The 22,312-nt window shown below is 36.7% G+C and overlaps 3 protein-coding genes and 1 long non-coding RNA gene across 11 annotated transcripts in view; 2 read left to right on the top strand and 2 right to left on the bottom strand.

The window, feature by feature from the left end:
• LOC132911490 (potassium voltage-gated channel subfamily H member 8) overlaps positions 1 to 10,186 on the bottom strand; it is a 28,357-nt gene extending 18,171 nt beyond the window's left edge. For all 4 annotated transcript variants that reach the window (XM_060968145.1, XM_060968146.1, XM_060968147.1 and 1 more), the window contains exons 1-2: positions 10,057 to 10,186; positions 8,068 to 8,178 (exon numbers count right to left, since the gene is read on the bottom strand). In XM_060968145.1, coding sequence (XP_060824128.1) covers positions 8,068 to 8,143 — 76 coding nt within the window. In that variant the 5' untranslated portion in view covers positions 8,144 to 8,178; positions 10,057 to 10,186. The remainder of the gene's footprint in view (positions 1 to 8,067; positions 8,179 to 10,056) is intronic.
• The window catches only part of LOC132911533 (uncharacterized), a 245,660-nt gene extending 230,784 nt beyond the window's left edge, over positions 1 to 14,876 (top strand). For both annotated transcript variants that reach the window (XR_009659022.1, XR_009659021.1), the window contains exons 2-4: positions 10,180 to 10,383; positions 14,090 to 14,207; positions 14,656 to 14,876. This is a non-coding gene — a long non-coding RNA (uncharacterized LOC132911533). The remainder of the gene's footprint in view (positions 1 to 10,179; positions 10,384 to 14,089; positions 14,208 to 14,655) is intronic.
• Positions 14,877 to 15,226: 350 nt separating this feature from the next.
• On the bottom strand, positions 15,227 to 18,905 carry LOC132911496 (protein kintoun). 3 transcript variants are annotated; one of them, XM_060968162.1, is made up of 5 exons: positions 18,116 to 18,905; positions 16,811 to 18,031; positions 16,517 to 16,739; positions 16,309 to 16,459; positions 15,227 to 16,229 (listed from the first exon to the last, which is right to left on the bottom strand). In XM_060968162.1, exons 1-5 carry the CDS (start codon positions 18,638 to 18,640, stop codon positions 15,953 to 15,955), a joined length of 2,397 nt encoding a protein of 798 aa, XP_060824145.1. In that variant the 5' UTR covers positions 18,641 to 18,905; the 3' UTR covers positions 15,227 to 15,952. The 3 variants fall into 3 exon arrangements, with proteins under 3 accessions (XP_060824145.1, XP_060824146.1, XP_060824144.1); XM_060968163.1 differs by having other exon boundaries at positions 16,532 to 16,739; XM_060968161.1 differs by having other exon boundaries at positions 16,309 to 16,739; positions 18,116 to 18,903.
• Positions 18,906 to 19,429: 524 nt separating this feature from the next.
• Positions 19,430 to 22,312, top strand: part of LOC132911512 (uronyl 2-sulfotransferase-like) — a 238,650-nt gene continuing 235,767 nt past the window's right edge. Inside the window, exons 1-6 of one of the 2 annotated variants that reach the window (XM_060968207.1) lie at positions 19,435 to 19,921; positions 20,529 to 20,738; positions 21,263 to 21,423; positions 21,565 to 21,636; positions 21,712 to 21,872; positions 21,947 to 22,217. In XM_060968207.1, coding sequence (XP_060824190.1) covers positions 19,766 to 19,921; positions 20,529 to 20,738; positions 21,263 to 21,423; positions 21,565 to 21,636; positions 21,712 to 21,872; positions 21,947 to 22,095 — 909 coding nt within the window. In that variant the 5' untranslated portion in view covers positions 19,435 to 19,765 and the 3' untranslated portion in view covers positions 22,096 to 22,217. Of the gene's footprint in view, positions 19,922 to 20,528; positions 20,739 to 21,262; positions 21,424 to 21,564; positions 21,637 to 21,711; positions 21,873 to 21,946; positions 22,218 to 22,312 lie in introns of both variants that reach the window. The other variant, XM_060968208.1, reaches the window with a different exon arrangement.

The following is a 22,312-nucleotide window of genomic DNA, read 5'->3' as shown; positions in this document are numbered from 1 at the left end:
TAATAAAATTTCAGTTACTTCGTCTTACTTCGAGTATAGACTGGTGAACATATAAATATTTAGCTAACTATATAAAAGGTAAAAGGTTTTATTTCCGTTTCTTTTCTCTAGTATGAGATTTAAAAATACATTTCTTGTGCTTCGAAGAGAATAAATGTAGAACGGCTTTCGAATATTTACTCTCAATAATAATTACGAATTAGGTTAGATAGAGTTTGAAATGGCGAAATTACTTACACAGTTAATTACCTTTTGTATTAAAAGTAACGACATTTAGTGGGATCGCTAAAGTTAACTTTCGTTAAAGTGAAACTTTCATTTTTAGATTGATTTTAAGTTTTATAATGTAATATAGAAATTTTATAATATTGCTACTCGTATATAATTACAGTGTTAATGAAATTTCAAAAAGTTTTCTATAACATATATTATATATTCATAAAAGTTTTCCATCTTGAGCGTTCAAAGTACTTTTGCCAGACTTTTGTATGCTCGTTACTATATATCATTTAAAAACATTATTCTTTATTAACACAACCATGTAGTTAAAACAGAGAAAGAAAAGTAACACTGAAATTTTCTTTGAAACACCATTTGAAATAAAGGGCGATTTCTATTCACTCGATGGTGTCTGCTATATTTTCTCTTACCCCACAAGTTAGGTCTCCCTTTGCTTTAGAATACCTTTCTCGGGCCGGAATATGAAGCGATTAAGCTTTCCTATCGAGTAGCTTAACCATATACCTTTTGAAAAAATTTGCCCACCGTCTTTTCATTTAAGACCATCCTGAAAGGATTTTCATTTATCGAACGATGAATGCGTTTCATGGAAGAAATGAAACGATAATTGACGATTTCCCCGTTGCTCATAAACCGTGGCACATCTGCAGAAACAATGTCATGTAATTGCCTCTTAGTTGTCTCATTTTCGATGCGATATCGTTTTATTACCATAAACGGCGTAAACCATAAACGATTTATTCCTGTTCGAACCACTTATGCGGTTAGATATACTTTCATTGAACAAAGACTATAACTTAAATCGATAAATGTATGTGTCTTTCTCGGAAACGCCCTGCGTCGTTACTTTTACTCGCAATGTTGAGTGTCACGATAAGATAAGTGTCATTGATATTGTACAGTCATTAGGTATCGCCGCGTCGATCGATAACTGAATTTTTTTTTTTTGTTTCTTAATGTCACTTTATAGACAGAAAGGAATATCGAAAAATGAAAAGAACATGCCATTGTTAGGTCCGAAAGCTTTACAAAATAAACCAAAATTGCATAACAATTCGACTATTTCATTTGAAAATATGCCGAGCATTTAAATGTGTATTTAGCATGGATCCGTAAGCTCCTTTCATGAAAGTTCCTAAATTTTCCTCGCGGCAAGAATATCACGCAGTTAGCGTAACCTACAAGTTAAAGATGGACTACAATATTTACTCACACGTCGCTTGTAATTTATGTTAGGATACATTCACACTATATATATTTGCACGAGATTCTAGCTAGTTTTGTCTTCGGAATTTGATTCGCCTTTAGACTTACGTATCCCTACGAATTCTCATTTACCCAATATCCCGTATCAATCCTAACTTTGAACACAGTTGCTAGACAAGTTACATGCTTATCCACTTGCGAAGCTTGTGAAATTTACCATAGCCTGACGCTACATTGCAATTAATTCTTAGTACGTAGAGGAATTACGCGCTCCTGTACAAGCTGCCAAATCGATAGCAATTGAGAGCTTTTGAGAGGTTCGTATCGTAACAAAAACATTAGCTCCGGAAATATATTTGCCACGAAGTTTTCAATTATGCGAATTTCGACAGAAATTTCGACGATTAATAAATTAATAAATGATATTATTATGCGTAAAAAGAAGCGGTAAGAAATTAAAAAATAAAATTTTACCAAAATGTATATAATTTCGTTGCAAAATTGTGGCGTGTTAGGTGTTTACAATTTTTTTAATTCACAATTATTTTTACTTTTTTTTTTTTTTTTTTTAAGAATGCTTCACAACTATAAGAATGTTACTTCGTTAGTAGCAGTAGCAGTATTTCTATTACAAACACCATGTATATATATATAATAGATACAAAAGTCTGTTGGAAATGCTTATCATTTGACGCATTTATCTGTGAAGAACCCGACTATTAGAATGTTTTGAGGTCATACTGTGATATGCAGTTTCGAATTCGATGAAAGTGTATGCAAGTTGTGTCGCTGTTATACGCGCGTATAAATGTCGTGACAGGTATGTATAGTGGTTTGAAATATTCGTATACCAGTCGAGAAGTGACGTTCACGTAGAATTTTGAAACCGTCAAAAATATTGAATGAAGTTACGTTTTTAATTCCTTCGTACTTTTGTACGCTCTTCTTGTTAAGTTTTATATTTACTTTTCATGCTTCTGTCGTAATTAGAGATCCTCGCTAAATAAGTAGTGTTACGTGTTTCTACTTTCTGTCTGGCGTTTACTCGGTCGTTACTACTTCGGAGAAACAGGTTTCAACGTTTTGTAGCGACACAGAAGAAGAGAAAGGTGATTTTCGTAAATATTAACCCTCAAGCGACGTGTTACGGACCAAATCGTTAAAAAAAAAGAGATACGTATGTGTATTTTCTTCCATAAATTTTCCATTTCTTTCTTTTTGTAGGAATATTGCAGGTTTTTGATACCCTTACGATGCAAGAACAGTCATTAATTGAACTCTTTTTTCCTGATTAATTATCGTCGATGGGACTCACTTTGTACGAGTTTCGAAGATTAAGTAACAAGTATTTTTCATTATAATTTCATAGTTTGAATAGTTAGGGCATCGAAACTAATAAAAATTTTCATAATGAATGCATTGGAAATTTGCTTGAGGGTCTCCGAGGGAGAAGCAAAAGCGACGCAGAGGTAATAGATGAATCATACGTCCCTGGAAAAATTACTGTTTGCAAGTTTCCAGCCGTCTCTTATAAAATTGTTTTCCTTCTTTGGTACAAGATGATCATCAATTTTTTCTCTCGAGGAATGATATTAAGCAAATGATCGATGATAATCACTAGGATAATAAATAGGTCATCCGTGCAAAGAGAAGCTTTCTTTTGACCTCTCTTATTTCCCACTTATTCGCCACTCAACATTTACTGTTACTCGGTCGTTTTTAATGGGCTATTTTCTTTCGTGAAACAAAGCAGCTTTTTTCTATAACTTGCATGAAGCGTTTCTTCCAAAATGTAAAACATCCTTTCATTTCAAGCGAAAATACAAGAGCGGTTTTTCTACATCGAAGAAAGTGAAATTAATTTCCGCCATACTTCTGGTAAGAGGGAGATGTCATATATCTCAGGTCAAGGAAATTTAACAAAATTGCACAACAATGTTACTTGTGTATTGTATGCAGGGATTTCCAGGGCAAAATTAAATTATTTACGATTTGAAAAATGAGACTCATGTTTTCGTACATGAAACTTCTTCATTTTCTTCGCGTTTACAATCGGTTTTATAAATATTCTTCAGATATATCGTAACATATTGTACCGTCGAACAAAAATTTTATACAAATTATTTTTTACAAACTATTTGTCATCTGAGGTTCGAGAAATGCTTTCTAGAATTATGAATTATATATTTATTAGAGTAGAATTTATTATAATTATGAATATATATATATATAATTTAGTAGAGTTACGAACGTATTTGTAGAAATGTTGCAAAAGGATATTCTCGAGGCAGAGATACGAAGCATTTCTTTCTGATTAGAATTACAACAAAACTACTTTCGTAGTGTTATAAAATTTGATTTGATATAATTTACAAAAATGTATAAAAGGAAATGGAAAACGAAAGGAACAGATAAGAAGTGAATATCTTTTTTCGTTCGAACGTCTAGTTGAATTTATCAGAATCAGATTGTAAGCACGTATGGTGGGAGGGAACGAAGGGAGGGAATAACGTCGATTTTCACGGCGTCGATGTTAGATTAATATTCTATGCCCTGTCTGGGGTCGACGGACTCTGTAATAAAACTAGGGGATATTCATATTCCACGGCCAAGAGGGTTGTACATCTTTGCGAACTGAATGTTGAAACACCGTGTTGTCACGCAGTTCACTATACTTGAACTTGCATGAAAGTTTCCCTATACATTTTTGTCGCTGTTGAAAATTATTTCAAGTTTGAATAAAAAATAAAATGAAATAACTATATACTTCGTATCGCAGCATTTGCATATACAAAGGATCAAAGATCAATTTTTTACCGAAAACCTTTTTAAAGGCTTCTACGGTTAGCTATTGGTGCGTATACGAATATACACGGTCGTTAAACGGGATAGATTTGCTGGTTTTGAATAGATACAACATATACATACGTTTATACGCAACGACAAATGAACGTACTCGATAACGCGATATTTTCTGTTGCCTCTTGTATACGGTGAAATTTTTTCGCTAAAGTGGTTCTTTTGAATCGATAAAAAAAAAGATGCAGATAGACGTGAAAAAATCTTTGCTACAACGAATATTCCAATCGGTCCTCCATGAGTCTTGGTCAGCAAAGACAAACGAGTGTTTGAACAGTCGTCAACCATCCTTTACCCCAGTTGGCGATGCGCCAAACACGCTCGGAGAAAGAAAGAGAGTGCCAAAAATATCCTCGGATAGGTACTTCGAATGTCGTTAACGAGCAATTATTTCCCTTTTCTCCCGTCGAAATCAACGTGTTCACAATGGAAATGTCACGAACTTCAATTCAAACGCATTTTCTTTTTCATCGATCTCTCACCTGATTGAAATCCTTCGGATCAATCCGTAATACGCGTGAAAAATTCATTCTTATAAAAGTTTGGCATACGCGCTCTCGCTTAAAAATCTTTTATTTCTTATCTTTAATAAAATTTCGATACCTATTTCATGTTAATTATGAACCTTAAATTCTATGAATTTTCTAGTAAATTTAAGTTAAAATTAAAGTAAAAAATAATATTTTAATTAACTGCCTTCCTCGTTTCATTTATAGTTTCATTATATTTTAAAAGATCGTTGATTTATAATTTTTCCAAGTTGATACGATAACTGTCCTAAATCTTTCGAGCCAGAGTTCATTTACGTAATATCACGATATTTTTGCTGTCCAAGTTGAATGACAAATACTATTATGTCGTTAAGTGTTTCGGTCTTAACGATGCTATTATTTTTACTAATTATTTCACGAAGAAGGGAACACAGAATGTTTGCGTTTTCTGGCGAGAAATCGAGTTTGTAGAGAAACTGTAGTATTTGATGGAACACCAAGATCGAGCGTAATAGCATAATTCTAGGGTCGTCGTATCCTCTTGAAGCGACGAAGCATCGCACTATAACGACACGATCGCCTCGCAAGTGTGGTAAACAAGCAAGTGCCCGGTGCTTGATCGGTACTCTAAGTTATTTGAACTAACGCAAACATAGTTTGGCGCGTGATCGAGCAGATCGAATTTATCTCGAAGATGGATTTTCATTACGGAAAACATGGAATGGGAAATATCCTGGTAATATTGAACAAGTTGAAAAACTACCTACTTACACTACCTGCTTTTATTCTTCTTATCGTGCAGTTTTATACAAATTCTCACCTATGTGTGTCGTGTTAAGCGCAAAACAAGACATATCCTGTTTTTCCGAATGTGAGTTTGTAGGATCATTTTATTCGAAAAAGCTGTATTAAACACACCGAAACGAACGAGTTAAAATAACGTAGAAAACTTTGTTGTTACGCTGAACATCTCGTACTCGCAGCTGTTTTAAATATTACTTATTTTTTCTATATATTATGTGCATATTATACGCATATAATTTTTATATCTATATTATATGTATCTACACTTTCAAATTTTCCGCCGCTCTACTTATGATTTACAAGTGCCAGAATGAAAATGAAGTTTCCTGTTTTAATACGTTAAGCAGTTTTAATCGTCTCAGACCTAGGGACCGTGTGTTACCGTCAAATTAATTCTTACGCAGATGCTAGTACAATATTACGCAAGTGTGGCGCTGTATGGAAGAGTGGGACACGTTTTAAGGCCTGAAAATAACGGCTTATGCAAATACGCGTATGTAATATGAACAGTACCTGGTTGAAAGTAAATGTCGTCGATTTAAACACCTCGATTAAATCAAACTGCACCGCCGAGGATTAGTTAGATAGATAGGAATGCAATTTCGTCAGCATCTCGAAAGAGGGAAAAGATGCGATTCCATTACTTTCCTAGGACGTAACTTTCCTGTAATTCCCTTACGAAGATGATGACGACGATTCGTAGCCCCTTTCTCGTAATTAGTTTTTCTTGGCTCGTAGGCCCGAAGTTTTTATCAGTATATTGGCGGGCTTCTAATTTCGTATCCATTGCACGAATCTTTTCCGAAGAAATGGCTCTAGGGAGCCTAAGCTAAGCGGATGATCTTAAATGCAAAACTCGTTTCAAAAGATTGCAGGATGTTATTGTACAAATATGCGATCGTGCGCCGAATTCAGCGTACGCGGCTGTTTTCATCGCGCTAGGTAATCGTTCGCGTGTTTTTCAATAACAGCAACCGTAAACGCGTAGCTTTTAATTCTTATTGGTCTACCACTCTGTCGCAAGCGACTCGTAAGTACTCGTTTGTTTTATCAAAAGTCGAAAGTTAAAGACAAGGGATCGCGTCAAGGCACCGACGACACGTTCAGTTTAGATTACTTTTCTCTTAGACCCAAGAACGCTATCTTTGTACGACAAAGGGAAAGGTTGAAGATAATCAAGTTGGTGTCTCGGGGGAAGCTCGGAATAGCCAATGTTACGAAAGATGATCTCGTTCGATTCCTTCTTTCCACTATTTTACGAATTGCTGTCGAACTGTAAGCACTCTCACGTTACGGTTATCACGATGAAAGTTTACTAAGGCTCGAATACACCAGAGGCAATTCGGTTTCGCGCGTTATTAACATTGCTAGGCATAATATCGATATACGAATTAACGACGACAACGTCAATAGACGCGGCAAGTATGTACCAAGAGACTCTTCTGTATTAATTTGCAGCTTGATCGAGCGTTTGGTAAATAGCGACACGTGCCGATAGTCCGAACTTATTAAACACCGTGACGGAAGACGGAAGCGATAAGACAAAGGCAAACACGTTGTAACATATAAAATTTTATACAACCAGATATAATTCAAGATCGTTTTAAATTTCAAATTGTTTCTTCAAACGAAAGGTCTCGATGAAAGATAGATAATATATATATACATGTCTGATCGAATGACGGTACACAGGTAATCGATCACGCGTTGCGTTCCTTTTCACAAACCACTAGACCCGCTTGAGACTTTTTATATTGACAAATCGTTTCGTTCTAATCCAACGACGCGTAAACGAGGGTCGCCTTGGAGCGTTAGGATTGAGCCTAATCGAATGGTACGATGCTACGTTCCTTTGCACCCCTAAAAAGCTTATGTGTATGTGCTTCTGTTACGTGGTTGGAATTCTATTATATAATATTTTCCTACAGCTATGCTCGGGTCAATCCATCTTGCCCGAGACATGTCTTCATACTTTTAATATAGATATTTTCTATATACACTATCATGCGTCGGTATTTGGACTACATGATATCGTAAACGTAGATGTAAGATATGTTTCATATGAAACTTTATAATCTGGTTTTTATCTTTTGTTTTGTTTAGAGAATTATATACAGTTAATTAATGCTTGCGATTCGTGACTTGTAAAATTCCGCTAATGACATTAGTTCGATCGCGTGCAAGATACGGACGAATAAGTAAACGGCGTCAAGTTATATCTTTCTGGAATTTCGTAATCTTTTTTGTGAAATGGCATAATCGCGTAATTTGTGATTTCTGAAATTTACTTGTGACGTTTCATTTACTTTTTAATTAAACTCGTTACGTATATCAAGAAGCAAACACGTCTATTAACACTGACAACCTGTATAGCTTGTGTACGAGTGACCGAAGTTTTTCAATTCGTCTATTTTTGAAATAATTGAATAAGCTGATTTGATCGGATGATTTTGTTGAATATACTTACGGGTTCCATCGAAACGTGTGGCGATAGTATCTAAGAAAGTATTTTGTGGGGCGAGGAGGCCCTTCCTGACCGGCATTGGGGCCGCCCCGCCGCGCTGTCAGGCGCTCGAATCTGTAAAATAGCGAAGAGAATTTTGTTTCAGTCCAAGTCATGCGATATTCTTGCACCAATTATGCGCTCGACATGTATGCACACACTTACACATACCTAAAATGTAAATGCGCATATTCGGATAGAAAGCTTGCGATCGTTTGTGCTTTATGCATAAGCGTGCCTAAAGCTTGGGAATATATGCATGAGGAAAAAAGCTCTAAGTCTTCGATAGGTAGGTCAGTGGTCCAATGAAAATAAAGGATTGCGTGTAGTGCGGTAGTTGCAGTGATAGATGATTGCGGTTTAAGCAAACTAGAATGAAGTTATTTTTAGGCAAGAGTTTTAATTTAACACGTTCCGAAAGCGGCCACACAGCTTGTATAGAATATGTACTTCGATCTTTTTCTTATTCTATTTTTACACGTCGATCTTTGCGATTCTCTGTGGTTCTCTTTAACGTGACTTTAATCTTTTCTTTCGTTTCAGATATATACGCGTAAATTATGTTTTTGAAAGCCGTGAAATAGTCGTATATTTTTTGACAGGAAATTTCACGTACGTTCCTTGTTCGTGTAATTTTATGAGTAGACGCAGAAATGCATTTGCAGCAACAGGGATCTCGTTGAAAAGCGTGGAAGTCGGTGATATTCATAGCTTTTCATTATTGGACAGTTCTATTGTTACTCACGTTCTTCAATGGTATTTGTGATTTCTGGAATTAATCCAACTGAAGTTATACTTTTCTTTCATCCGAATTATCCATGGATACGAGTCGTTAATTTATAATTGTAGTAATATAGTTCGCAGAGAATCTAATGTTTACATTATCGCGATACTATGTCACCTTATCATAATATTGTAACTTGAACGCGGCTACGATCGAAACATATTCTACATACCGAGTTAAAATTTGGTTACAGGTTCGATAAAACTCTTCGATTATTTCTGAGAACGCTGAAAATAATATTCATTCGATTCAACGAGGATAAATCAAAAGGAGAGAGGATGTCAATTTTTAATGATGAGTTATTTATTTGTAAATAAACAATAATATCATTCGCGAATGAAAAATTAAAATGAAACACGTTATATATATATATATATATATATTAAAAATTATATTAAAAACGCATAGCGAACCAATTAAGCATTAATGCCTGTTTCTGTGCTTTTTGTCATTATTCAGTGCGGAAACATTCATTTTGACTTGCTTGCCAGCAAGTGCAATTAACCTACGGCTTTGTATAAAATAACCCGTCTAAAGATTAACGTGCGATTTAATTTATTTGCTTCTTTTTGCGGGAAAATTAAAAAAGAAAGCTGGAACGTAGCATTTCATTTATTCGCGAAACAGGTGTGATTGATTTATAAAGCAAATCTATATATCCGTATAGCGATTCGGGCAATGTAACAGGTGTGAGAAGAGGATACGGTATAGGACATATTCATTACGTGTTTATCCTCTTGTGCAAAATAGACTCATTTGCCAAACGACTCTGATCAGTCACTCGCTTCGTTACAAAAAATTGAGCGTAATGTTTTAAAAGAATTGAATCGAAACATTCTAAAAAATATCTACATTCTAAGGATCCTCTGCTCAAGGATCATCGTTTACATCGGTTACGATACGTATCTACCGTTTGCTACCTAATAGATCGAACAACACTGCCATCGTTTCCACATTTTCAAGCTACTAATTACATTTTTACGAAGCACATTTTAGTCTTTAGACACAAAACACGGTCTTATAGAATTATGACAAAGAAATCTAGGGTAAGCGGTGATTCGTTTAAAATGACGTTTGTGTACGCGGAAGAGATTGCATCTCGTTGTTCAATTTGCATGCAAATAGTCGAGTATTGAAATTAGCAAGTAGAATCAGTGACAGATACAGACCTTATCGAGAAAAAAGTTCTACCTCAGTGGCAGAACATATTAGGCATTGTATCGTAAACACTACACCTATTTTTGTATCCTCTGCTTTAGATATCTCACTAATGTACACTGATCACGTTCCAGGAGAATCGCGTATTCGTCCCGTTACGACTGATTCGAGGCTTTATCGCGACATTACCGAAGAAATCGGGAAACACGCGGAACGTTTGCTGGTACTCGCATAACTGACCGAGCCGAGGGGAGAAATTCTCTCTATCCTGATGGCCCGGGCTCCTGGCTGACTTGCGCTCCGCGCACCTAAGCGCAACATGTGGTAAACCGTTGAAGGTATACACCCATACACTTATTCTACTCTGTACATGCAAGCAGGTTCGTACGTGTACTCTGATAAGTACACTAATGCGAAACTGTGTAACCTGCACACGCACGCGCGTTGATCGTTTCCAAACGCGTGTGTACCGCGAGCCATAAAACAGGGTCAAGATTTCAACCGAGGATCAAACATGCTGGTTGCACAGTCTTTGATGATTATCTCAGGCAGCATGATTGATGGCTCGTGTCCTGTTCGAGAAAACAATCGAACGATCGTTGATGTAAATACGAGCTTTTTGATCACGTTCGAAACCTCAAATACATCTTACTTAACGATATGATTTATCGGCTACGATGTATTGAATAAGAAATTAAGAAACCTCCCGCGTTCTTTGAGCCATTTTCGGATCGTACTTTCTTATCGGTAGACTCGTCATTGCGCGATCTCTCGTTTCAATCTTATGCCAAGGATTTCCTTAGAAGTCCTTTCTTCGATACAAACGAAAGTGAGACGTAGAAGCTTCGAATATCATAACGGTTGAACGATGAAAACACGGCTTGGAATTTTTCTTTGTGATACGTTGAAAGATTAAAAGATTTCGTCGAGGTAAAATTAGACTAATTCCTGAATCTAACTTATGGAACGAAATTGTGGAAATCTAATATTTTATGCCTAGCTTTGACGCGAAACGCAATTCGTAAACAGATTTGACCTCTTCATACGAGAAGAAACTAATTAAACTGTTATTATGTTTTGTAGAGCAGACAGGATAAAAATATTGTCATCGCGTAGTATTAGTTTCTTGAACAGAAGTAAACTTTTGTAAAAGATTATAGTAGGAATTAACGCATTACCGTTTTATGGAAAAGACGATACGGAATCCAGGACGAATTATTTAAAAGAAAAAGATGCTCGAAAGACTTTGAAAACGTTCTGTTTATTTCAGCGAATTTTTCCTCTCGTTATACGAACGTGCTTTGCTTAGAATTACCTTAAATAACTTAGAATGTCTCGTGTCTTTGTCTAGGATTTGCGACGAAACAAGATTCTTATTTTGTTAGCTTTCGTTCTAAGAAAACGCAACAAATCAACGCATGGATAGCATTAAATATCATATACATAATATCCTGAACGTTATGAAAATGGTAATATCGAAGCATGTATGATACCCGCCTCTAGTGAGTAGGATATTCTATAGTCACATATGCATATTGCTCCTATAAAGGAATTCATTGTTCCTTTAAAGCCCGTGTTAGTAGACTATATATGAATTTGCTTCTTATCACGGTATCCTGAATTTTCCAACGAGTTTCCGTCGACAGAGAAATTTAAATTTACTTCGATAGTTTCGCTACGAAGATTTTGTCGTTTATCGGCTAATCGCAACACGATGTACAATTCTGAGTGCATAAATAGGAACAGAACTATCCATTCGAAATTACAGCGGATATTTAAAGAACACATAATTTTCAGACTGAAACGTATAAACGAAAATAAATAATTCGAGTTAAATTATCAGAAGAACGTGTACCTATTATCGTACCTATTTATGCCGCCACTATATATACTGCCTCTTTATTATATATCCGTGTTTATTTAGATCAAAGTTATTTCTTTCCCAATCAACCTGTTTCCACGGAATATATGCGAGTAGAAAGTACCGTAATAAATGAAACGCGATCATAGATCGGGAGCTCAGAAAATTACCATCGTTGTGATTTCATGCACCGTTTCATCGACTTTTCCCTCAACTCGATATATGTATTTGTGGTGATTGTACGTATGAGTATATATTGAATGAAACGTTAACTTAGGTCAGTTTCGTAGTATTGTATAATATGGCCGCACCGAACAGGGTCGATGACTGTATTTGCGTGTTAGCCCATCGTGAACAGAGCATGCAATCTGTAGGCGTCTCTGATATAGATCGTTGTAAAAAATATCCCCTTCGACTGTTTAATTCTATAGTCTGTAGGTTCAGCGAAACATGGACAGTAGAATCGGTATGTGACATGGCAGACGCGACAGGAGTCAGGAGATTCAGACCAATAAAGAATCAATGGTGTCTTATTAGAGTATCGTCCTCGTATCATTTTCATTTTTGTATTAATTTTCGTTATTTGTACGTATACATTTTTTCAACCGTCTGTAATAAAATTTTCCCGTTCGTTTGTCATCCTCGCGAGTTAAATATTCTTTGCTCGAACGAAAAAGAGTTTCTTCAAACCTGATGTACGTAAAAGGCAATCCGACATGTCGGCCTATTTTCAGGCACGAATTCAGCAGCGACGTCAATGCACTTGCGAGAGTAGCGCTTGGAGGTAACATATCAGCTTGCAATCAGTTGGTAATCCCCCGTTTCATAGAAAAAATTTCAATACGTCAATTCCTTCGATACTTTCGCGATCAAAATCTATTTCGATCTCTTCTCGAATTTTTTTCTCAGCTTTTTTCTTAAGTGGATTTCACCTACTTATAGAACCCCACTTCGTCTGCTACAATGGTGTTCGATACATTTTCTATAATAATCCAAGTAGGGATCCCTTAGCCAGAAGGTCTGTATAAAGTGCGCGAGACTAAAATTTTCCACGAAGTGGAAAATATATTTATTTTTCTATCGTATACGCTACAACGGATACGAACGTGGAATTTCAAACACGAATTTACAATTGTTCACCGTGTCGAGAGAAATATCAACTCATGATACAAGTGAATGAATGTTTTCTGCTTATATAAGATGGAAACGTAACAGCGAATAATATGTAGCAAGAAACGCGATATTGATAAGCTGAAGAAAAAATAATCTATAAAAAAAATGCCTGTGTTGCACGAAAATTGTCAGTGTCAGTGGGTTATCCGGGCAGCACGGGGTATAGACGGCGCGTGGTCACGAAGCAGGGTCCATATAATCGATACTCCACTACTTCGAATACCTGACTCCGTAGGGAGGGATGGAGAAAAGGAGACGGATTGAGATAAAAAAGAGGCAAGAAGGTTCTAAGGATACTTACCATTCTTTTCCCTCCTGGTTTACTCAAGAATCTTCCTTGCTTCCCCAAGGAATGTTCGAAACAACAAAAAGTCGTACGAACAATTTCACCATCAACGATGGTAAAATTAACGAGTCCATTTTCCGTCGTCTTACCTCCCGTTCTATTCAACCCTTACTTTTCTTTTACCTTTGAACGAGAAACTGACATATTTCTGCACCGTAGTTTTCTCGCAACGAGAAAAATTTGTGCGAAGAATTGTGCTCAGAATAAATGTATATTATATAAATATATACGTTATAATAAAAGTACATGCTCGAAACGTTTATTTTGGTTTAAGCACGGAATGTATGGCAGCTTTCTGGATGCGCTTTTGGGTCGCGGGGAAGTTATTCCGAGGTTAGCCGACCTCTTGAAAGCTCAAAGGAGTTATTACATCTTTGTACAAACAACGCGATCGTTGCGGACAGAAATTTCCTATTACTTAAACGTCTGAGACATTAGAAATTTTTAATAAGTCTTTGAAGCCGATAGCTCCGGTACTATTATATTGAATTCGATTGTGATTCTACCACCCACGCCGAGGGATTATGTTATAAATATCTATCAATAAGTTCTTTGGTTCCACGTGATCCTGGTGTGCGAATATCTCTACCGGTGAACGAGGTTGCTAAGATCTCCGCCGTGGCAAATAACTCGCTGACGTTTAACATCTGTAATTCTCTTTTAGATACCGGTAGGCCTGGTCTGTGTTTTCCAGTGGTGCCAGGTGCGATGGCCGGACGGTATAACGACGTAACGGCTGCCGCATTGCCGATGTCGTGTCTACAGTAACTACGGTACATGGGGTACGTGTACCCTCGTGTACCTACGCCAACCTCTGACTCTCTCTAGAGGTGGACGACTTATCGACCTGGTGCTAGTCAGGCCTACCACCTTTATCTCGTCAGCAGGTTCAATCACGAAATTTATTACACGATTTGATCGCGTGGGTTTTATCAAACTTAAATCAATTTGAAATCGAGCTGACCGAGGAAACGCGAAACAGAACGATCCCATGCGATAATGGTTAATTTTCGTTTCGTTCGTTGCTGATCGTACCGAAAATATTTTCGTAACCGAATCCTTTTAACTATATTATAACGTATACTATCGATGCTAAGATTAAACGGAGAGAAGATGAAAAGATCTTGGAAATGTCGACAGATTTGCGATATGTGTTCTACTCTTTAGCTCGCATTCCCAAGAGAGGGTAGTACCTTCGTAGTGTTTGACGAGAGGCCCTTGTCCTTCTAGGTCGTCTCTTAGAGTGTTTGCGAATTAGGCCGCGACCCCGTCTCCGTCGTCGCGAACCACGATGGTTCTGTGGTAGTGGTTGCAGAGGGGGCTGGCTGTGCCGCGAAATTAGAACGTTGCATTCGTGAGGGTCGTCGCTGTCTCGCTCCCGTGGCGGGGCATCAATAGGAATAATACGAGGAACTATGCGATGCAGCTCGCACATAGGTAGACGCGAGTGTAACGACCTTACACCCCCGCAGGTAGCGGGATCGATGGGCTTCAACTGCGAGCAACCTCACATCCGCAGCTCCTACCGTGGGCCAACTTCCTCCACCGTGTTGGCTGTCCCACTTTTCTGTCGCATTTTACTACTACGATGTAACGTTGTTTCGCACCTTACGGCCACTGCTTGTCGACGATAAGCGAACTTGTACTGTTTCGAATAGAGACGGTTCCGCTGCGACAGACAATACCTAGCAACGAGGCAAGGATTCTCAAACACAGAAAATCATCGGATGTTTCATTAAAATTTGAAAATTCACTGTTGGAAATAACTTGGTATATAAATAGGGTGAATGAAATCAACTAGTTATTTGTTTAAAATATATTGTAAACGTTTCTCATAATGATAGTACGATCTGAGAATTTTGGAATCAAATTTCATAGAAACGATAATGAATTAAAGTCGATCGTATCGTGAAGTTTTATTCCCATTCCTCTGTTGAGTAGAATACGCTAGTATTGTGTTAGGTGCATGCTGATATGGCAAACGCTTCACTAAGAAAGCAAGTGCGTTATTTACTCCAACAATGGAGTTACATGTAGTAATCGTGACGTAGATTATATCGTGATTGTTGCAAAGGTGTACTCGTTACGTATATTCCATTTTATAAAATAGATTTCCTCGCAAAAAATGTTAAAAAACATGATCCTTTTACTTCTTCTATACGAAATGGTTAAAATTCAAAATAGATCGCGCGAGAAACATTCAAAAGATTCTTATTTTCACATGATATTATATAAATATAGAAGATAAAATATTATATAGAGTAAGATCGATGTTTTTGAACTATCGAACGAAAAAATTCTATCTAGGATTGTTTCTTTGAGAACTTTCTACGTTAGTACGAATATACAATTTCACCAAGACATTATCACATAATTCTAAGTAAATTTCATATTTATGTCTAACTCCTCGAAGACGGTCAATAATCCATCTTAATTCGCTTTAAAAGCTTTCAAAGTTTTCAAATTTGCTTTAAAAAAATTATCACATACATATTACAAAACACCTCCGTTGGTGAACTAACAAAATTTACATATCAAGGTCGAATATCAAGTCGTTCTTGAATTCTGCTTTAACCTCGTCCTTGGCAGTATCATCCGAGTTGCTCGAACGAATTTCATTCGTTTCTTCTTTGATACTCGTTACAGTCTCAGAGACTTCTGTATTTTTTTGATTTGCTTTGAACTTATCACGTTCCTCCGTTTCGGAAGTTTCGCTTTCGCTCATTCTACGTTCATAAGCACGCCTTTTATTTCGTAATTTACGTTGGTTCTTTTTACGCTGACCAAGAATACTGGAATTCGATCTAAAAAATTAAACAGGTTGATCGATGTACATGATTATTAAAAAAGAAAGTATCGATACAATCGTTATTGTGATAGTACCTGAATAGTTTTCGCGATACTACGTCGTTGAATCGTACTGTCTTTTTTAAGCTGGAACAATCTAATTCAGAATTTAGATCCGGTATCGAATCGTAATGGTAATCTATAGACGATGCAACCGTTCCAATTTCATCGGCACTCGATTCGGATACTGAACGCGAAAGATTATGATGGCGTTGCGATCTTAATATACTTTTTGGGAATGTACCTGTTATATTATTACTTGTCAACTCATCTCCGCTGCACTCTGAAACAGATCTAGTCTTCGTTATAGTATGACAAAGCTTTGGTCTTTCTTTCATCGATGTTGTACTGTGTCGTTCAGCTTCGTCCTTCGTATCTAAATGATTCGGGCTAATATTTATAACGACACCATCATCCTCTGTTCGCACGTCGATTTTTCGATCTGCCTCGAACTCATCGTCCTCAGTCTGTAAAGCACGAGTCGATTAGTACAAGATAATCTTTCGCTTTGATTTTTATAGATATTTAAAATACTGACCGTTAATTCTTCTAGTTGATTCTTCAAAGACGCAACGGTAGGGAAATGTTTCTGTTCCATGAACTCTTCGTTTATACCAACGTAGTACTCTGCTAAATTTTCCACATCTGTTAACGTAATAGTAAATACAACATTGTTATCCCACGGTTCGACCGTGACCGAATGGGGATTTACAGAATTCTCGGTTATTTTTAAACATAACGAATAGTGCTGTGGAAAAAATCCTGTACCTACAGATGTTAGTAAAGTGTGTATCCCTAAATTATTTTGTAAAATTCTATAGCGAATAGAATCTGGATTGACATTTTTTACATTTACAGTAATCGTTAATTGATTCTTATATATATTACAAATAAACGTTGGCAGTGAATACTTAATGCTAGGATCTAAAAATGTGTTTATATTTTTTTTGCTAGTCCGTAGTGTTGTATCACTAGAATCTTCTACATTTTCGCTCTCATATTCCGTTTTTGTAGTTGCAAGCACTGTTTCACATTCTTCAACTAATTTAGGCGTAGAGTTACTCTTATGACTCTGACTAGGAGAATCTTCTGTAGAATCTTCTAGTAGTAGCGGCACAGTATTACCAAAGTTACAAGGATCACTATCTACTCTACTGTCCTCTTTGGTATTAGATACCAATACCACTGGTTGTATAACTGGTAGCGTAACAACAAGCTTCTTGTGTTTTGCATCGAACTTAGCATTACCCCTTTCCGCATCCACACGATAAGGTAGAGGAAGCTCCAATAAATATTTTGCAGGTTTTACGCTCTTTATGCTGAGATAACGTTCTTGTACATCTAGAGAAGCATCGGTGGCAGTTTTTAATAGAGGTAGATCTACAGTGATGATTAATCTCTTAGGTACCGTAGCATTCATTTTTGCGTTTCTGTTAGTGCTAAAATCTTCCAGCTCTACGTCGGATTGGTGTTTTATAGAAAATTTTGGCGTGGTAAATTTGTTATCCATCTCTGTACTTTTATTTGCTTTTTTGTTATAATATTTGGTAGAAGGTGACCGCTTTGGCACTTTCTCCATACGCTTGGGTCGTGTTTGTCTGCTCTTGTCGTAACTGGCCATTAGCTTCTGATAGATCTCTGGTTCTATGTCCAATTCCTCTTCGGGTTGACTCTTGGATGGTTTTCTGATCACAGTTGGATGGCATATTCCTTTGTATCTCATGTGTGGAAACTTTATATTTTTCCTATCCAATTTGACCTAATACATTCAGTAAAAATCAAATGATAAGGACGCACAAACAAGTAACTGTGTACAATGATCCAAGAAAATAGTGGTACTTACATTAAAATTATTTTCGACACCATCTATAGCCGTGCTATTAACGATTTTACGAAGTTCGGAGTGTTTCGTCGATAGGAAAATGGTATCAGGATGAAATATCACATCGAAGACTTTGCAACGTACATTTTTTTTGTCAAGGTCATCGCGAGGTGGTGTTAACAAGTAAGGAATAGACCATTGTTGTCCACGATGACCTTGTTCGAAGGAAGGTTGACTGCTTGGCGGATCTGTAAGTTCGCTCGTGCAAATATTTAGGAAACATTTTTTTTCTCCGTTTACGCTGGTTTTTATGACGTAACTAGGTTGTGGGGCAACGAATGTAACGTCGACGCCCCGTTTCTTCTCTAACAACGTAATTTCTTTTTGATAGACCTCCATATTTTTCGGATCAGTCACCTCTTCCACGTATTCGATCAACATCTTGCGGAATTCCTCCTTTTTCAAGCACTCGGTCAAATTTTTCAGCTCCTCTTTGGTCACGTCTAAATCTTCCCAATTTTTCCTATGTATATCGTAAGCGTCCATCTTTCAGCGCAATCAGTGTTTACAAATAAAGTCGTAGTAGAATGATCGCGAATCGCTATACCACGTGGACTGTTGCGCCACTACGCCGGCCGGTTGAATAGCGGTCAAACACGGAACTTCGAAACGTCTAATGGCGTTCGCGCCACATTTTTCTAGTATTCTCTATTCTAGCGCTATGTATATCTCTCTTTTTTATATTTACTGTTAAAAGAAAACCTTTTTTTTCCGACCTCTGACAAGACACTTTACTTTTTTTCACTGGGAGAGACAGTATCACGTTGGAATATCGTGTAAATCTGCTTAATTTCAACGTTTCCAATCCTCAGTCGTACATCCTCTTTTGCTGCTTAAGCAAATGCCGGTGTATCGAACAAACATCAACGGCGTTACGAAGGTCGATAGAAGCATCGAATAGCAAAGAAGTAGAATCATCATTTAGCATGAAAGAGTTGCGCTGCCTTTCACCGTTTTTCCTATCTCACTTTATGAATATGTATGTCGGTGGATGCACTACAAAATTTGTAACAGAAACGAAGGATGCAACCTAGTCGAACAGGAATTGATCTACATTCTAAATGTCGTATGGAAATGGTTTGTTATTTCGCACTTTCCAAGAATTTAAAGCTACAAAAGTTTAATGCGTATAACAACCAGAAATCTATAATATACCCAATGTAAAGTACTTTCTATAATACTTAGCGGATGAAACAAATTTTTATTTAGCTCGCAGCTCCTTCGTTACGCTCGTAAGAATATCAAAATGCTTGTATTCTACTTGTATTCCAGTCTATTCTGTCGATATCTCGAGTCGGTTAAACCTCTCAGATGTTTAGTTGAAAACCCCGGTTTATGCATACAGCGAACGCGATAAATGCATCTGGAAAAGCTAAGTTTCGCTTTTCGTGAGATCCACTATTGGTGGGAGTTTAGGTGAAGATGTGGGGATCAAGCAGTACGAAGTCTCTGACCCACTGACATTCTCTTTAGTTACTTGGTAGAAACAAACGCTGATAATCCGTGACTCAGACTTTCGATGTTCGTGATCAGGATTATTAGCAAAATAGTATCCGAAGAAGAAAGATAGCCGTCATCGAAGGATCACAACCAGTCGAGTCTCGTTTTGAGATGCGGCGAAATCGTGGTTTGCTAACTAGTGTCGCTGTTTGCTTGACAGTTCTCTTCATTGTTTTAAACTCGAAATCAACAGTGGAAACTGTAAACAATACAGGAAGTAGCATAGAAAAGCCTTACGCTGGAGAACAGGAAGTCCATAAAGGTCAGGTAAATTGTATCCAATTAAACGATTCAGACGATGGCAAACTAGGTATTTCAATGTATGTGTACGTATGCGGTGAAATCTTTCATTTTCTATGAAATATTTTTGACTTTCGATACAATTTGATATGGTACGGTTTGAGAATTGTTTTCTCTTCCAATAGGATACTGGTCGCGTTTAGATTGTACTGCAGTGAAAGTGCGTCTGTGAACGATGTAATTATTGGAAAGCGATCTTTCCCTTTTACGATTTACAAACGAGTTTATTGCGTATGATAGAGAATTGGAGAGTTTCTTGATTACGTATAATACTTTACACATTTTTTTGATTTTATTAATAGACTAGAGATTTTTATACATTCGTGGGAAAAGATGGAAAAATGCATATAATATGCAACGATAAATAAAATATTCAAATTACAATAGTACGCGTTATAATATTTATTAAGTAAAACAAATCATTGTCTAGCTTCTACTCTTTTAGCCGTTTTCATGTAAACTTGAATTTCCATGTATAAATTCATCGCAATCTGTCAGATTATTTATTAATTTAAACTATTAGCTTGTTGCTGCCGCTATGATACAACGATTATTAATATGATTTACTGTATAGACGTATCGATACGTTACACCTTCTCTTGCTGAATTGGGTGCTCGTGGAAGTTTGCCTAAAATGAATCAACATGTTTTAATGCTGACGCGTGTACCTGATGCTGGAGCTGAATTGTTAGTCTTGATCCTACAACGTCTGCAGGGTTACAATGCGTTTAAACATATACGATTACCACCTGGTGATCATGGGCTTCTATCAACTCTGCAAGAGGTATAATCTCGTACACGACGTTCATAAGATAGTTTTTGAATTACTGTTCTCGATATTAATGCTCGTCCAATAACACGAAATAATGGTAGTACTATTTCAAATGGCAACTGCATAGATCGAATGCCGAACAATAACGTAAGAAATATGAATCAGCTGCTGATTCATTGGCCGCATAAATCTTGGGAAAATTTAATCATAGTACCATGTAGTGGTTGTTGCACTTTACGCTCATGTCAGAGTCGGTTTTCAGTGTTGCAATCGAAGTTGTGCCACTTTCATCTTTCCAATTAAAGTAGCCGAGTCGGAAATACCTATTTGGAGCAAGTCTAGCTAAAGCCAGATAGAGGTGGCGCGACTGCGCGAAATACGATAGGAAAGTTGATAAATGTTAAAAGATTCGATGTATTTTCAGTATGGTAAATAATCATCGTGACATTTTTAGTTTGCAATTTTAGACGATACAGGAGACGCCGGTTGTTCAGCGTTTCTCAGTTTATAAATAACTTTGGCTAACTATTTTGTAGGAACTGTTAGTAGAAGAAATTACTAATATCATTAGACAGGAAGCGATTCCTTTGAGTTTCGACGGAGATGTTAGATTCCTGAACTTCTCCAAGTTCGGAAGAGAGTCTCCGACGTTTATTTCCCTAGTGAGAAATCCTATATGTGCTCACAATTTGCGGAGGTAAAAATCAAATTTCTTTTCGGTAGAATTTTTCGTTTTATTTGTATTTTGTCAATTCTTATTGGTATATTATGAACGTAAATAAGCTTACGTGGTGCACAGCTATTATTTGTACTTAAAGATGCATTTGTTACTTTTCAGATATCGTGAAAGGCGAACTGACATGCTTCATAGAGCCATACCTACGTTCTGTGGTCAAGATCCTCGATGCGCGTGAGTATTTAATAAATTACATCTTTGTAGCACATGGTAACTTTTTTATTTAAATGTATCGCGTATCAATTGTAGAAAGATAAATAACAAATGGGCGTTAGAACGAGCAAAGGCAAATATCGTTGAATGGTACCCTGTTGTCGGTATATTAAATTATATGGAACAATCCATAGATGTACTGGAATACAAATTTCCATATTTCTTTCGAGGTGCTAAACGTAGTTACAGAAAGATTCGTAAGTAATTATAATAAGGTATACTTAGGCGGTAAGGTTTCAGATTCAATCTAGGTTCAATTCATTTCATTTAGAGCCGAGGAAAAGACACCTTTCCGATCCAACACTTACGCTGAGATCACGAGAAAGAGATATTTTATTTAAGCTTCTCGAGGATGAGATAAAATTTTATCAATGGCTAAAATATCGACTTTTGAACGAAACATTGATCGACATTGATTAAAGCCATGAAATTTATACGATGATAGGTGTCTAGTTTCAAAATATACCAAAGATATTAAATATTCCAATAATAATGATTTTATACAGAAATAAATTTGATTAAAAATTTTTTTAGGAAAGAAGGTATGATCACGGATTCTTTCCCTTTTGTATTTTTACTGTAGTATAAACGAGAGACAGATAGAACTATTGTACTGTTCTAAACTGTGCAGAGCGCA

This window comes from Bombus pascuorum, chromosome 10, assembly GCF_905332965.1.
Source record: "Bombus pascuorum chromosome 10, iyBomPasc1.1, whole genome shotgun sequence".
NCBI classification, from domain to species: domain Eukaryota; kingdom Metazoa; phylum Arthropoda; class Insecta; order Hymenoptera; family Apidae; genus Bombus; species Bombus pascuorum.
This window is presented reverse-complemented; position numbering and strand designations above follow the sequence as displayed.

Excerpts from the sequence above, each read along its gene's own strand:
- LOC132911496 (XM_060968161.1), bottom strand. The coding sequence starts at position 18,640 with ATGGACGCTTACGATATACATAGGAAAAATTGGGAAGATTTAGACGTG. Across the intron at positions 18,032-18,115 it reads GTGTCGAAAATAATTTTAAT|GTCAAATTGGATAGGAAAAA; the intron begins GTAAGTACCACT and ends TGAATGTATTAG. Across the intron at positions 16,230-16,308 it reads GTATCGCGAAAACTATTCAG|ATCGAATTCCAGTATTCTTG; the intron begins GTACTATCACAA and ends TTAATTTTTTAG.